Source organism: Oreochromis aureus, linkage group 4 (genome assembly GCF_013358895.1).
Source record: "Oreochromis aureus strain Israel breed Guangdong linkage group 4, ZZ_aureus, whole genome shotgun sequence".
Taxonomy (NCBI): domain Eukaryota; kingdom Metazoa; phylum Chordata; class Actinopteri; order Cichliformes; family Cichlidae; genus Oreochromis; species Oreochromis aureus.
The window spans coordinates 25,769,186-25,785,921 of record NC_052945.1 but is presented as its reverse complement, the minus strand read 5'-3'; the positions used below and the strand labels follow the sequence as shown (position 1 = coordinate 25,785,921).

The window sequence follows — 16,736 nt, the reverse complement described above, 5'->3', positions numbered from 1 at the left end:
ACAATTAGCTAATGTTGTTCATGAGACTAAAATCATCTCACTATTGTAATGTAAATATAATAGGGCCAATATTATGTGTATTGTCAGATTATTATGATATGATATGATATGATATGATATATATATATATATATATATATATATATATATATATATATGTATATTTATTACGGGATATATTACAGCAGTGAGCTTGAACTCTGCGTCAAAGATTCAAGTTGCAGTTATTTATATTGCCTATCACCTTAAATCTTCACTCAAAGACAAGTATCTCTGACAGTGTATCTATAGATGTATTATGTATAAGAGACAAATATTGTTCGTTTAATATGTTGGCATTATTACATTTGGCTCAATGCTTACATACATGTGTAAAAAGGAAAATGTACGAGCTGTGATAACTGTTTCTGATAGAATGAAGAGTAGACTGATATATTAAATATTCCTTTATTGGGTGAGAAAATCAGACCATGTCATAACTGCTTTAAGTCATACAGAATAGATATCAGAGCCTTAAACAGGCTGACTTCTGCTAAATGGGTCAAACTGGGCAGAAAGTACACAAACACATAACATCCTTATAAAATATGATGTAACACTATAGATCAACTTACCTCAGAATATATAAAGCATATAAACAATTACAGCAATATGATGCAACAAACACAGTAGTGCTACTAATCCAGAATACTCAAAGCTTCATAGAACTGAAACAAACATTTATTTTTAGCTCCATTCTGCTGCTGATACATACTTTAGGTTTCTGAATATTAAACTTGTTGCTGCCTTTCATAGTGTGTAACTTGAAGGCCCTGAGTACTTTCTCCCACACTGAAAACACTGGGATGATAACATTATTTGAACATTACCTAATAAGACTGATTCAGGAACCACAATTAGTTATTTTAAACTGTTCTAGCAGTCCTTCACAAACAGAGAACAGTCTGTCTATTCTCTCCATCTGTCAGCTGCTGCTGGCTCTTCCTCCTCCTCTTCCTCACACACTGCTGAGTTTGTCCTGGTGGATCATCAGGGGTGCAAAGCCTCACAGATGATGTGCAGCAGTGGGTCCCTCAGTCTGTCCTCACTCTGGACACTTGCAGTTGTCACACATGGACATCAAATGTGTGCTAAGCTGCAGGATACAAAGACAAGTGTAACTTATAAATACATGTTCATACTTTTATTCCACATAGAGAGAAAGAGAGAGAGTGCAGGACAGACAGACAGGTGACAGTCTCAGGTGTATACACTGCTACAAAACAGCACAAGAGAAGGAGGATTTAGTGTTTGTGTTATTACGAGTGCTAAACAAGAAGAGTTCCCAGATGGTCCAGTGGACACATGTGTGACTCCTGTGATTAAAGCATCTTTCTTTCAGCTTAACGAGTGAACCGTCAGCTTGTTCAAACACACGTTAAAGTCCGTTTGGCTCGACACCACCAAACAGAGGCAGCAATATAACATAGCTAACATTAACAGTGCAGTGAATCCTGCTTGTGCCGTCATATTCAGGACTGCAAACCGAGCAGCATCACTGACTTTCAGCTTGTTGTGTTTGTGGATATATGACTGACTTTAATTATCCACAAAATCATCAGATTCTCTGTAAGATTAAGGTCGACTATATATATATTTTGAAGTAGAGGCTTTAAAATCAAGTTACTGCTCAAAGTGCAGACATCACTAATGTTGCACAACTTTGCCGACATGTGGCCAACAGTAATGATTTAATGTTCTTCATTATTAAAAATTCGCACATAAATAAGTGACATAATATTCAGTACTTACTTTTGACATTTCACTCTTCGGCTGCTCCCTTCTGCCGTATTTTGCGGCAAAATTATCCACACCCACCGCTGCGCTATGAATTGTGGGATATATGGGACCACTGGCGCACCACGGACCACGCTTGATATTTGGGGAAATCGACGGCGCATTTGGAGTATGCATTTGAAGTACACTTCGAATTGGGACAGCCGTCGTCGCGTGGCGGTGACGTAATCGCACTCAAAATGTGTACTTCAAGCGTGCAGTCTCTTAATTGGGACACAGCCCCAGTCCCAGTGCACTTGTTAGCATGTTTTGGTTCATGCAACTGGTCCGTCGGGTTATTGTCTCCCCAGAAACATTTCCGTTGTGTTTTGTGTGCTTTTGCAGCGTTTTTCTTTTTGCAGCGTTTTTCTTTTTGCAGCGTTTTTCTTTTTGCAGGTGTTTTTGTTTTTGCAGCGTTTTTCTTTTTGCAGGTGTTTTTCTTTTTGCAGGTGTTTTTCTTTTTGCAGCGTTTTTCTTTTTGCAGGTGTTTTTCTTTTTGCAGCGTTTTTCTTTTTGCAAGGGTTTTCTGAAGTTGCAGTCCGTTTGGCCTCTCAGGGCCACCGTAGAAATCCTTCACAACACTGGTTTGCTTCTGCAAAATTTAACAGCTTTTCTTATTTTATGTAAGCATTTACAAATGTTTTAGCCCATATGTGCACACTGTTAACTACTTTAATAGTTTCTTTTGCAGTTTGAATAAAATATTGTTTCTGTATGTCTTTGTGATCAAAACAGATCAGGTGTGTTCTCTAATGAATAGTTTTACTTTCCCAAAGTCACTAAACGGCCATTTTATTTGCTATACCTGTCCAACTGCTCATTAATGCAAAAAATCTAATCAGCCAATCACATGACAGCAACACAGTGCTGACATGGAGACATGGTCAAGATGATCTGCTGAAGATCAGACTGAACATCAAAACATCAATCTAATTCTAATAATCCCGAAGTGTGCATGCTCATATTTTAATCATCTTTCTTTTTCAGAGAAGACAACAAGCAGCACAATTTCGACACTTGTGAAACCTGCACTAAAGATCAAAGAAGTAAAGGGTGTGATTAAATTCCTTCCTGAGGTAAGACTGTTTTATTTAAATAAAAAATTCTCATTCAAAATAAAGATAATTAAAACACCACTGTCGCTAAAGGACTTGCTCATAGGGGTCGTCTAATTGTTCGTGTTTTCTCTGTATTATTGTAGGGTCTTTACAATGTCAAGCACAATGAGGTGACTGTTTTTATAGTTTGGTGTTACATAAATAAAACTGGATTAAACTGAATCTTGCTCAAAATGATTTTCATAATAGAACTGCATATTATTTTCCTGGTCTGCTTTTCTCCATCCAAGCTTACCATTCAAAAGAAATAATAAATAAGTCCATCCATCCATCCATTTTCTTCCACTTATCTGGGGTCTGGTCGCGGGGGCAGCACCCCAAGCAGAGAAGCCCAGACCTCCACCTCTTTCCCCCCTACACCTCCTCCACCTTGTCCGGGGGATCGCCAAGGCATTCCCAGGCCGGCCGAGAGTGTCACGGGTTGCCGGGGCAAGCCGAGTGAATTATTAAAGGACCCGAAATGCAGATGGTTTCTGAGGTGAGCGAGCTTTTATTGTGACGATGATGTACAACACAAAAGAAAGGGTGGCGAGGAACAGAACTGAAAACACTCTAAACTGGGAAAACTAAAACTTAAACAACAAAACCAGAACACGAATGAGAGGAAAATACACAGAAAGACGGAGGGGAGTAACACAGACGAACCAGCAACGAGGACGGGTGAACACACACTATAAATACACACATCAGTAATCAGGGGATGGGTAACAGGAGGGAAACACACCTGGGAGACATAACAGCTGACAAGGCGGGGGAAACGTAAACAGAACACACTGACATAAGACAGAGACCTTCAAAGTAAAACAGGAAACACATACACGTAATGACACAGACTCAGAGACGCGGACTAAACACAGAGACCTACTACACTAAGGGGATACACAAGCAGGGAAGACACCAAACAGAGGGAACACAACTAAACCCTAGGAAACCCAAAACAACAGTCATAATACAAAAACTATCAAAAGTAAAAGTACACAACCAAAAACACTGGGTCACCGACCCAAGACCATGGCCTCAGATTTGGATGTGCTGATTCTCATTCCCACCGCCTCACATTCGGCTGCGAACCGTTCCAAGGCGAGCTGGAGGCCATCACCCAATGAAGCCAACAGAACCACATCATCTGCAAAAAGCAGCGATGAGATCCTGAGACCACCGAAGTGAAAGCCTTCCGCCACTTGGCTACGCTTAGAAATTCTGTCCATAAAAATTATGAACAGAATCTGTGACAAAGGGGACCCCTGGCAGAGCCCATCACCCACCAGGAACGAGTCCGACTTATTGCCGGCTATGCAGACCAAGCTCTTGCAATGGTCGTATAAGGACTGAATGGCCCGTAGCAATGGGCCAGACACCCCATACTCCCAGAGTACCCCCCACAGGACACCCCGAGGGACACTGTCAAATGCTTTCTCCAAGTCCACAAAAGACATGTAGACTGGTTGGGCAAACTCCCATGCACCCTCAAGTATCCTCTAGAGTATGAAGAGCTGGTCCAGTGTTCCACGACCAGGACAAAAACCACATTGTTCCTCCTGTATCCAAGGTTCTACTAACGGACGGACTCTCCTGGCATAGACTTTCCCAGTGAGGCTGAGGAGTGTGATTCCCCTGTAGTTGGAACACACCCTCTGTCCCCTTTCTTAAAGATGGGTACCACCACCCTGGTCTGCGAGTCCAGAGGTACTGCCCCTGATCTCCACACAACATTGTAAAGACGTGTCAACCAAGATAGCCCTACAACATCCAGAGCCTTCAGGACCTCGGGGCGGACCTCGTCCAACCCAGGGGCCCTGCCACCAAGGAGTTGTTTAACTGCCTCAGTGACCTCGCCCCCAGAGATTGGCCGGTCATCCCCTTTGTCCCCAGACTCTGCTTCCGCCACGGAAGACATGCCAGTGGGATTGAGATCCTCGAAATATTCCTTCCACCGTCCGACAATTTTCTTAGTCGAAGTCAGTAGCACTCCACCCGCACTATACACAGTGCAGGTAGAACTCCGCTTTCCCCTCCTGAGTCACCTGACGGTTTGCCAGAATCTCTTCGAGGTGGTCCGAAAGTCTTTTTCCATGGCCTCTCCGAACTCCTCCTACACCCGAGTTGTTGCTTTAGCCACCGCCCGCACCGCATTCCGCTTGGCCGGTCGGTACCTATCAGCTGCCTCCGGAGTAGGGATGGGTATCGAAACCCGGTTCTTGTTGCGAACCAGTTCCCACTGTTTCAATTCCTTGGAATTGTTTGCCATTTTTGCAAACGATTCCCTTATCAATTCCAGTTGTCTCGAATGACGTCACCACGTTGCGGCGCTTCATTTACCTGGCAGGAAACATGGCGCCTAAGCGGCTCAAACGCTCAAAAGTTTGGTTATACTTTACAAGAACGGATGACAACAGGGCAACTTGCAATACTTGCAAAGTAGATATTTCATTTAAGGGAGGAAACACTACGGATATGCAAAAGCATTTGCTCACAAAACAAGTGATAGCCTTAAATGAATGTTGTGTTTTTAATTCCGCTCCGGACTCGTGAATCTCAACCCAGCAGCAGCAGTAACATTTGCACGTCCTCTCCTGTTAATGCGGCAGGTAAATAATCAACTAACAGTGCATATTATGTTAGCGCGATCTGCCTTATTACAAAACCTGCCATTACTGTGCGCTGCATTTAGGTGACCATGATGAGAGAGACAGACAGAGTCTGGCTGGCTCAGATGCTGGCAGTTCTCGTTGCAGTCTACTGTTAGCGTCTCCTTTCAGGCAAGGATAGACGAATGTCACCGAGCAGTGACTAAGTTTCTGGTAAAAGGCTTGCACCCATTTGCCACAGCAGATGGTAAGTGAATGTGTTTAATTGTAGGCATGGACATTACTGGATATTCTTGTGTAATTGCTACAGAATAATTTATGTTATACTTTGTTATTGCTACAGAAGAATATTTATTTTATTATTTTACATTTAGAATTTTTTTCCTGGGGACCCTGTGACACCCCATTGAAGAGCCATAGGCTGTGGATCTCTTAAGAGCTCACTGTTGGGTTTGTAAGGCCATGTTACTCCTAAATTTCTATCTTGTTCAAAGAGAAGATATAAAACAAAGTTCTAAGCTAATCAACCTGTGTGTTCTCCTTTTTTAAAAAGAATCGTTAAAGAATCGAATCGTTAAACAGAATCGAAAATGGAATCGGAATCGTGAAAATCTTATCAATACCCATCCCTACTCTGGAGTCCCACAGGCTAACGAAGCCCAGTAGGACTCCTTCTTCAGCTTGGTGCTCCCCTCACCTCTGGTGTTCACCATTTGGTTCGGGGATTACCACCACGACAGGCACCAACAACTACCTTGTGGCCGCAACTCGGTGCAGCGGCAATGGAGGTGCTGAACATGGTCCATTCTGACTCATGACTCATGTCCCCAGTCTCCCTTGGAATTCTGTTGAAGCTCTGCCGGAAGTGTGAGTTGAAGATTTTGCGGACCAGGGCCTCTGCTAGACGTTCCCACCCTCACTGTACGTTTAGGCGTGCCAGGTCTGTCCAGCGTCCTCCCTCGCCACCTGATCCAACTCACCACCAGGTGGTGATCAGTTGACAGCTCAGCCCCTCTCATTACCCGAGTGTCTAAAACATATGGCCTCACGTCTGGTGATACAATTACAAAATCGATCATCGACCTGTGGCCTAGCGTGTCCTGGTGCCACGTGCACTTATGAACAATCTTATGTTCGAAAATGGTGTTTGTTATGGCCAAACTGTGGTTTGCAAAGAAGTCCAATAACAAAACACCACTCGGGTTCAGATCCAGTTGGCCGTTCCTCCCAATCACGCCCTTCCAGGTCTCGCTGTCATTGGCCAAGTGAGCATTGAAGTCTCCCAGTAGGACAACAGAGTCCCCAGGAGTAGCATCCTCCAGTACCCCACCCAGGGACTCTAAGAAGGCTGGGTACTCTGAACTGCCGCTCGGCGCATAAGCGCAGACGACGGTCGGGACCCATTCACTGACCCGAAGGCGAAGGAAACAAACCCTGTCGTCCACTGGGAGAAACCCCAACATACCAACAGCAACCTGAGGGGATACCAAGATACCCACCCCAGCCCGCCGCCGCTCACCAGGGGCAACTCCAGACTGAGACAGAGCTCAGCCCCTCTCCAGGTCGCTGGTTCCAGAGCCCAGGCCATGCGTTGAGGTGAGCCCGACTATATCTAGCCGGTACCTCTCAACCTCACGCACGAGCTCAGGCTCCTTCAACACCAGAGAGGTGACATTCCATGTACCAATTGCCAGTCTAGGTAGCCAAGGATCGGTCCGCCAGGACCTCCGCTCCTGGCCGCTGCACGGCTCACATTGCACCCGACCCCTACGGTGCCTCCTGCAGGTGGTGGGCCTGCAGGAAGATGGGCCCATGTCCCTTTTTTGGGCTATGCCCAGCCGGGCCCCATGGACTAAGGCCCGGCCACCAGACGCTTACCTTCGGGCACCCTCTCGGCTCCAGGGCAGGGCCCCGGTAACCCTATCCCGGGAAGGGTGAACTGTACCATTCAAAATAAGTAATAAATAAGGATACAAATATTTTCTTTGTTGTCTTTGAAACAGAAGACTAGAGATCATCCTGACACGACAAGATCTGAGGTCACTGAAAATCCCAGAGATGTGGCAAAAAACACAGCAATCAAACAGCAAAATGTTAAGAAACAACCTGAAGAGGAACCGAGTGAGTTGTTCAAACACTAAAAGCACTTGAATGATGTGTTGGCCTTCTATTTTTTTTTTTTTTTTTTTGTTACAGAATATTGTGTTCTGCGTCCTGATTGGCTGTAGACCATTGTCAAATCAATCTCGTGCCGTGTCTCATGTACAGTACAGAATGCATTCAGCATGTCAAATTTATATAAATCTTGGATCGCTGGCTGTGTGACTCTGAAGTGCTGTACTGTATGTTTGTAATTTTTCTCCACAACAAACACAACAATATTGATGAAACGTTTTGCAGCGTCAAAGGCAACCGCGGGTGCCTTTGGTTTCATTCTATAATACTGAACAGTGTTGGTCAAGTTACTTGAAAAAAGTAATCAGTTACTAATTACTGATTACTTCCCCCAAAAAGTATTCCGGAAACTTTACTGATTACTTATTTTCAAAAGTAATTAATTACTTTTATACGCGTTAATTGTAACGCGTTACTGCCCATCTCTGATACTGAAGTTATTTTTCTACCAAGGTTTGAACTTTGAGAGTGTTTAAACAAGAGAGAAAAGTGTGAAAATGTTCATGGTTGTTTGAGAAAAGTGTATAAAGTGTGTAGCAATGGATGTTACAGCCTTAAAACATCTATAAGAATTCAAAAAAATAAAGTTGTGTATTTCGCGGATTTCACCTATTGCGGGTTATTTTTAGAACGTAACTCCCGCAATAAACGAGGGACCACTGTACAGTTAATTTGGCTCAGTTCTGAAATGATAATTGAAGTTCTCCAAACAATGAGTGAAATCCTTCACAACACTGGTTTACTTCCGCAAAATTTAGGAGCTTTTCTTATTTTATGTAAGCATTTACAAATGTTTTAGCCCATATGTGCACACAGCTAACTACTGTAATAGTTATGTTTGCAGTTTGAATAAAATATTGTTTCTGTATGTCTTTGTGATCAAAACAGATCAGGTGTGTTCTCTAATGAATAGTTTTACTTTCCCAAAGTCACTAAACGGGCATAGGTATACCTGTCTAACTGCTCATTAATGCAAAAATCTAATCAGCCAATCACATGACAGCAACTCAGTGCAGACATGGAGACATGGTCAAGATGATCTGCTGAAGATCAGACTGAACATCAACATCAATCTAATTCTAATAATCCCAAAGTGTGTATGCTCATATTTTAATCATCTTTTTTTTTTCAGAGAAGACAACAAGCAGCACAATTTCAACACCTGTGAAACCTGCACTAAAGATCAAAGAAGTAAAGGGCGTCGTTAATAGCCTTCCTGAGGTAAGACTGTTTTATTTTATTAAAAACTTACCATTCAAAATAAAGATAACTTAAAACACCACTGTCACTAAAACACTTGCTCATAGGGGGTCGTCTAATTGTTGGTGTTTTCTCTGTATTATTGTAGGGTCTTTAAAGCACCATGAGGTGACTGTCTTTATAGTTTGGTGCTATATAAATAAAACTGGATTAAACTGAATCTTGCTCAAAATGATTTTTATAATAAAACTGCATATTATTTTCCTGGTCTGCTTTTCTCCATCCAAGCTTACCATTCAAAAGAAATAATAAATAAGGATACAAATATATTCTTGGTTGTCTTTGATACAGAGAGCAAGAGATCATCCTGACATGACAAGATCTGAGGTCACTGAAAATCCCAGAGATGTGGCAAAAAACACACCAATCAAACAGCAAAATGTTAAGAAACAACCTGAAGAGGAACTGCGTGAGTTGTTCAAACACTAAAAGCACTTGAATGATGTGTTGGTCTTCTATTTTGTGTACTTTTTGTTGAAGCAGAAGAAAACAAAATCCAGTTTCAATCTATTTTCTATTGTCTGCAGATTTTTTCTATCTGTGCCTCAAAACCAGAGAATATTTGAAAATATGACTCAAAAGCATGCAAACATTATTTCATTATTTTTCATCAGTTGTTTCAAAGCTTCAGTAGTTTTCACAAACACTACAGAAGTTCAGAAAAAGAAGTATTTGTTAGCTTAGAGCTACTTATAAAACTCTCAGTGTACATAGTTTTATTTTAAACAGTTATATCTGTTTTGCAGAAGAACGCAAGGAAGATCATGTTGAACATGAAGATGAGGATGAAGAACAGGAAGATGAGCATATAGATGAAGATGATGTTGGTGAAGATGAGCCTAGAGCTGAGAGAGATGAGGATGAAGAAGGTGATATTGATGAAGTCGAGACTGCGCCTGCTGTTGCCTCTAACCATACTGACAGCAGTGATATCAAAGGTGACATTTCTGATATATTTCCTATTGGTATGTTAAGATAACAAAGACCTTCTTTGTGTATGAAAATAACGCTTCTTCTTTTTTCAGAGAGAGTAACAGATACAATTCCAACACCTGGAAAACATGCATTAGAGATGAAAGAAGTAAAGGGTATCATTAACATCCTTCCTGAGGCAAGATAGATTATTTTCCTTGAATGTTTTACTGCACTTTTTATTGCTGGTAGTTTTGAGTATGTTAATCATCTTAGATTACTCTACTTTACACCAGCACCGTCATCAAGATAGAAATTTGGCAAATATTATGGTTCAGCATGACAAATTACAAATGTACGCTTTTACACCATCCAGTCCGACTATTTAAAATAAATATGAATATATTCTTGGTTGTCTTTAAAACAGAAAGCTATAGATCATCCTGGCATGCCAAGATCTGAATTCTCTGGAAATAACAGAGATGTTGCAACAAACACAGCAATCAAACAGCTGAATGTCAAGAAAGAACCTGAAGAGGAACTGAGTGAGTTGTTCAAACACTAAAAGCACTTGAATGATGTGTTGGTCTTCTATTTTGTGTACTTTTTGTTGAAGTAGAAGAAAACAAAATCCAGTTTCAGTCTATTTTCTATTGTCTGCAGTTTTTTTTCTATCTATGCCTCAAAACTAGAGAATGTTTTTACATATGAATCAAAAGCATGCAAACATTATTTCATTGTTTTTTTCAGTTGTTTCAAAGCTTCAGTAGTTTTCACAAACACTACAGAAGTTCAGAAAAAGAAGTATTCGTTAGCTTAGAGCTACTTATAAAACTCTCAGTGTACATAGTTTTATTTTAAACAGTTATATCTGTTTTGCAGAAGAACGCAAGGAAGATCATGTTGAACATGAAGATGAGGATGAGGAACAGGAAGATGAGCATATAGATGAAGATGATGTTGGTGAAGATGAGCCTAGAGCTGAGAAAGATAAGGATGAAGAAGGTGATATTGATGAAGTCGAGACTGCGCCTGCTGTTGCCTCTAACCATACTGACAGCAGTGATATCAAAGGTGACATTTCTGATATATTTCCTATTGGTATGTTAAGATAACAAAAACCTTCTTTGTGTATGAAAATAACACTTCTTCTTTTTTCAGAGAGAGTAACAGCTACAATTCCAACACCTGGAAAACATGCATTAGAGATGAAAGAAGTAAAGGGTATCATTAACATCCTTCCTGAGGCAAGACAGATTATTTTCTTTGAATGTTTTACTGCACTTTTTATTGCTGGTAGTTTTGAGTATGTTAATCATCTTAGATTACTCTACTTTACACCAGCACCGTCATCAAGATAGAAATTTGGCAAATATTATGGTTCAGCATGACAAATTACAAATGTATGCTTTTACGCCATCCAGTCCGACTATTTAAAATAAATATGAATATATTCTTGGTTGTCTTTAAAGCAGAAGACTAGACATCATCCTGACATGCCAAGATCTGAAGTCAGTGGAAATAACAAAGATGTGGCAAAAAACACAGCAATCAAACAGCAAAATGTTAAACAACCTGAAGAGGAACTGAGTGAGTTGTTCAAACACTAAAAGCACTTGAATGATGTGTTGGTCTTCTATTTTGTGTACTTTTTGTTGAAGTAGAAGAAAACAAAATCCAGTTTCAATCTATTTTTTACCAAGTTTACAGGGTCGTCCTCTGAACCTCTGATTATCTGAGATGAGTGTGGGTGTATGTGGTCCCTCGCTATAACATGGTTCACCTTTTGCGGTCTTGCAGTTCCGCGGATTTTTTTTGTGTGCAATTTTGCATTTTTTTTTTTTTTTTTGTTACAGCATATTGTGTTCTGCGTCCTGATTGGCTGTAGACCATTGTCAAATCAATCTCGTGCCGTGTCTCATGTACAGTACAGAATGCGTTCAGCTTGTCAAATTTATATAAATCTTGGATCGCTAGCAGTGTGACTCTGAAGTGCTGTACTGTATGTTTGTAATTTTTCTCCACAACAAACACAACAATATTGATGAAACGTTTTGCAGCATCAAAGGCAACCGCGGGTGCCTTTGGTTTCATTCTATAATACTGAAATTATTTTTCTATGAAGCTTTCAACTTTGAGAGTGTTTAAACAAGAGAGAAAAGTGTGAAAATGTTCATGGCTGTTTGAGAAAAGTGTATAAAGTCTGTAGGGAGGGGTTTTACAGCCTTAAAACATCTATAAGAATTCAAAAAAATAAAGTTGTGTATTTCGCGGATTTCACCTATTGCGGGTTATTTTTAGAACATAACTCCCACGATTAACGAGGGACCACTGTACAGTTAATTTGGCTCAGTTCTGAAATGATAATTGAAGTTCTCCAAACAATGAGTGAAATCCTTCACAACACTGGTTTACTTCCGCAAAATTTAGGAGCTTTTCTTATTTTATGTCAGCATTTACAAATGTTTTAGCCCATATGTGCACACAGCTAACTACTGTAATAGTTATGTTTGCAGTTTGAATAAAATATTGTTTCTGTATGTCTTTGTGATCAAAACAGATCAGGTGTGTTCTCTAATGAATAGTTTTACTTTCCCAAAGTCACTAAACGGGCATAGGTATACCTGTCTAACTGCTCATTAATGCAAAAATCTAATCAGCCAATCACATGACAGCAACTCAGTGCAGACATGGAGACATGGTCAAGATGATCTGCTGAAGTTCAGACTGAACATCAACATCAGTCTAATTCTAATAATCCCAAAGTGTGTATGCTCATATTTTAATCATCCTTCTTTTTTCAGAGAAGACAACAAGCAGCACAATTTCAACACCTGTGAAACCTGCACTAAAGATCAAAGAAGAAAAGGGTGTCGTTAATAGCCTTCCTGAGGTAAGACTGTTTTATTTTATTAAAAACTTACCATTCAAAATAAAGATAACTTAAAACACCACTGTCACTAAAGCACTTGCTCATAGGAGGTTGTCTAATTGTTGGTGTTTTCTATGTATTATTGTAGGGTCTTTAAAGCACCATGAGGTGACTGTCTTTATAGTTTGGTGCTATATAAATAAAACTGGATTAAACTGAATCTTGCTCAAAATGATTTTTATAATAAAACTGCATATTATTTTCCTGGTCTGCTTTTCTCCATCCAAGCTTACCATTCAAAAGAAATAATAAATAAGGATACAAATATATTCTTGGTTGTCTTTGACACAGAGAGCAAGAGATCATCCTGACATGACAAGATCTGAGGTCACTGAAAATCCCAGAGATGTGGCAAAAAACACACCAATCAAACAGCAAAATGTTAAGAAACAACCTGAAGAGGAACTGCGTGAGTTGTTCAAACACTAAAAGCACTTGAATGATGTGTTTGTCTTCTATTTTGTGTACTTTTTGTTGAAGTAGAAGAAAACATAATCCAGTTTCAATCTATTTTCTATTGTCTGCAGATTTTTTCCATCTGTGCCTCAAAACCAGAGAATATTTGAAAATATGACTCAAAAGCATGCAAACATTATTTCATTATTTTTCATCAGTTGTTTCAAAGCTTCAGTAGTTTTCACAAACACTACAGAAGTTCAGAAAAAGAAGTATTTGTTAGCTTAGAGCTACTTATAAAACTCTCAGTGTACATAGTTTTATTTTAAACAGTTATATCTGTTTTGCAGAAGAACGCAAGGAAGATCATGTTGAACATGAAGATGAGGATGAGGAACAGGAAGATGAGCATATAGATGAAGATGATGTTGGTGAAGATGAGCCTAGAGCTGAGAAAGATGAGGATGAAGAAGGTGATAATGATGAAGACAAGAGTGTGCCTTCTGTTGCCTCTAACCATACTGACAGCAGTGATATCAAAGGTGACATTTCCAATATATTTCCTATTGGTATGTTAAGATAACAAAGACCTTCTTTGTGTATGAAAATAACGCTTCTTCTTTTTTCAGAGAGAGTAACAGCTACAATTCCAACACCTGGACAACATGCATTAGAGATGAAAGAAGTAAAGGGTATCATTAACATCCTTCCTGAGGCAAGATAGATTATTTTCCTTGAATGTTTTACTGCACTTTTTATTGCTGGTAGTTTTGAGTATGTTAATCATCTTAGATTACTCTACTTTACACCAGCACCGTCATCAAGATAGAAATTTGGCAAATATTATGGTTCAGCATGACAAATTACAAATGTACGCTTTTACACCATCCAGTCCGACTATTTAAAATAAATACTAATATATCCTTGGTTGTCTTTAAAGCAGAAGACTAGACATCATCCTGACATGCCAAGATCTGAAGTCAGTGGAAATAACAAAGATGTGGCAAAAAACACAGCAATCAAACAGCAAAATGTTAAACAACCTGAAAAGAAACGGAGTGAGTTGTTCAAACACTAAAAGCACTTGAATGATGTGTTGGTCTTCTATTTTGTGTACTTTTTGTTGAAGTAGAAGAAAACAAAATCCAGTTTCAATCTATTTTCTACCAAGTTTACAGGGTCGTCCTTTGAACTTCTGATTATCTGAGATGAGTGTGGGTGTATAGTTAATTTGGTCTGTTCTGAAAAAATTTGCAAAATTAGGTCTGTGAAGGTTCTCAGTCATCCAGGTCATCGTAGTGTAAAGAGTTTGTAAAGAAAAGCGTCTGGACTTCTTTAAGTTGCTTGAAGACGTTTCACCTCTCTTCCGAGAAGCTTCTTCAGTTCTAAGGAAAGAAGCCATTTATGTCCACTGTGAATGATCATCTTTGAACAGAGGCGGTGGTTTACGACACCAACTGTCTGCCATCTATAATCCAGTTTTGAGATCCCTTCCCAGACACCTTAATGGCCACTCACATCCTGAACCATCTGACCTCAGGAAATCACATGATAGGGTGGGGCCAGGTTTCACATTGAGCTCACCCGAAACCCTGACTGATTGTGACCCACACCCGTTTTCACAACTTGGCTCATGTGATTAGGTAGAGGATCATCAGGGTGTCCTTTGTCCCTCTTTGGGGGGAAACTCCCACTGGGTTTAAATCTGGAACTCTCCACCATTTGACCCTTAGAACTGAAGAAGCTTCTCGGATGAGAGGTGAAACGTCTTCAAGCAACTTAAAGAAGTCCAGACGCTTTTCTTTCCAAGCTCTTTAGACTTTGCAAATTTAGGAGCTTTTCTTATTTTATGTAAGCATTTACAAATGTTTTAGCACATATGTGCACAAAACAGATCAGGTGTGTTCCCTAATGAATAGTTTCCCAAAGACACTAAACGGCCATTTTATTTGGTATACCTGTCCAACTGCTCATTGATTCAAAAATCTAATCAGCCAATCACATGACAGCAACTCAGTGCAGACATGGAGACATGGTCAAGATGATCTGCTGAAGATCAGACTGAACATCAACATCAGTCTAATTCTAATAATCCCAAAGTGTGTATGCTCATATTTTAATCATCCTTCTTTTTTCAGAGAAGACAACAAGCAGCACAATTTCAACACCTGTGAAACCTGCACTAAAGATCAAAGAAGTAAAGGGTGTCGTTAATAGCCTTCCTGAGGTAAGACTGTTTTATTTTATTAAAAACTTACCATTTAAAATAAAGATAACTTAAAACACCACTGTCACTAAAGCACTTGCTCATAGGCAGTCGTCTAATTGTTGGTGTTTTCTCTGTATTATTGTAGGGTCTTTAAAGCACCATGAGGTGACTGTCTTTATAGTTTGGTGTTATATAAATAAAACTGGATAAACCTGAATCTTGGTCAGAATGATTTTTATAATAAATTTGCATATTATTTTCCTGGTCTGCTTTTCTCCATCCAATCTTACCATTCAAAAGAAATAATAAATAAGGGTACAAATATATTCTTGGTTGTCTTTGAAACAGAAAGCTGGAGATCATCCTGACATGACAAGATCTGAGGTCACTGAAAATCCCAGAGATGTGGCAAAAAACACAGCAATCAAACAGCAAAATGTTAAGAAACAACCTGAAGAGAAACTGCGTGAGTTGTTCAAACACTAAAATTACTGCATTCTTGTGTTGTTTTTGTACATATATATATATATATATATATATATATATATATATATATATATATATATATATATATATATATATATATATATATATATATATATATATATATATATATATATATATATATATATATATATATATGTATATATATATATATGTATATGTATATATATATATATATATATATATATATATATATATATATATATATATATATATATATATATATATATATATATATATATATATATATATATATATATATATATATATATATATATATATATATACATATATATATATATGCATACATATATATATATATATATATATATATATATATATATATATACATGTGTGTGTGTGTGTGTGTGTGTGTGTGTGTGTATATATATATATATTTACATACACTGCTCAAAAACAAAGAAATAAAGAGAACACAAACACATTCCAGATCTAAAGGAACGAAACATTGTTTTTTAATACTTAGTAAATACACAGTTGAATGTGCTGACAACAAAATCCCACAAAAATTATCAATGGAAATCAAGTTAAATCAACCCATGGAAGTCTGGATTTGGAGTCACACTCAAAATTAAAGTGGAAAAACACTACAGGTTGATCTAGCTTTGATGTAATGTCCTTAAAACAAGTCAGAATGAGGCTCAGTGTGGCCTCCCTGTGCCTGTATGACCTCCCTACAACACCTGGGCATGCTTCTGATGAAGTGGCGGTAGTGCCCTGTGGGATCCCCTCTTAGACTTGGACTAAAGCATCCGCCAACTCCTGGACAGTGTGGTGCAACTACTAACACTACTAGCACTAGACTA

General features: G+C 39.1%; 1 protein-coding gene across 4 annotated transcripts in view; it reads left to right on the top strand.

Annotated features, from left to right (window-relative positions):
* LOC120439821 (glutamic acid-rich protein-like) overlaps positions 1-16,736 on the top strand; it is a 59,684-nt gene that overhangs the window by 26,840 nt on the left and 16,108 nt on the right. For 3 of the 4 annotated variants that reach the window (XM_039611055.1, XM_039611052.1, XM_039611053.1), the window contains 18 exons: positions 2,803-2,891; positions 3,017-3,043; positions 7,525-7,642; positions 8,829-8,917; positions 9,248-9,365; positions 9,703-9,894; positions 9,982-10,067; positions 10,296-10,413; positions 10,751-10,942; positions 11,030-11,115; positions 11,341-11,458; positions 12,673-12,761; positions 13,092-13,209; positions 13,547-13,738; positions 13,826-13,911; positions 14,137-14,254; positions 15,335-15,423; positions 15,754-15,871. In XM_039611055.1, the coding sequence (XP_039466989.1) occupies positions 2,803-2,891; positions 3,017-3,043; positions 7,525-7,642; positions 8,829-8,917; positions 9,248-9,365; positions 9,703-9,894; positions 9,982-10,067; positions 10,296-10,413; positions 10,751-10,942; positions 11,030-11,115; positions 11,341-11,458; positions 12,673-12,761; positions 13,092-13,209; positions 13,547-13,738; positions 13,826-13,911; positions 14,137-14,254; positions 15,335-15,423; positions 15,754-15,871 (2,043 nt within the window). The remainder of the gene's footprint in view (positions 1-2,802; positions 2,892-3,016; positions 3,044-7,524; positions 7,643-8,828; positions 8,918-9,247; positions 9,366-9,702; positions 9,895-9,981; positions 10,068-10,295; positions 10,414-10,750; positions 10,943-11,029; positions 11,116-11,340; positions 11,459-12,672; positions 12,762-13,091; positions 13,210-13,546; positions 13,739-13,825; positions 13,912-14,136; positions 14,255-15,334; positions 15,424-15,753; positions 15,872-16,736) is intronic. The other variant, XM_039611054.1, reaches the window with a different exon arrangement.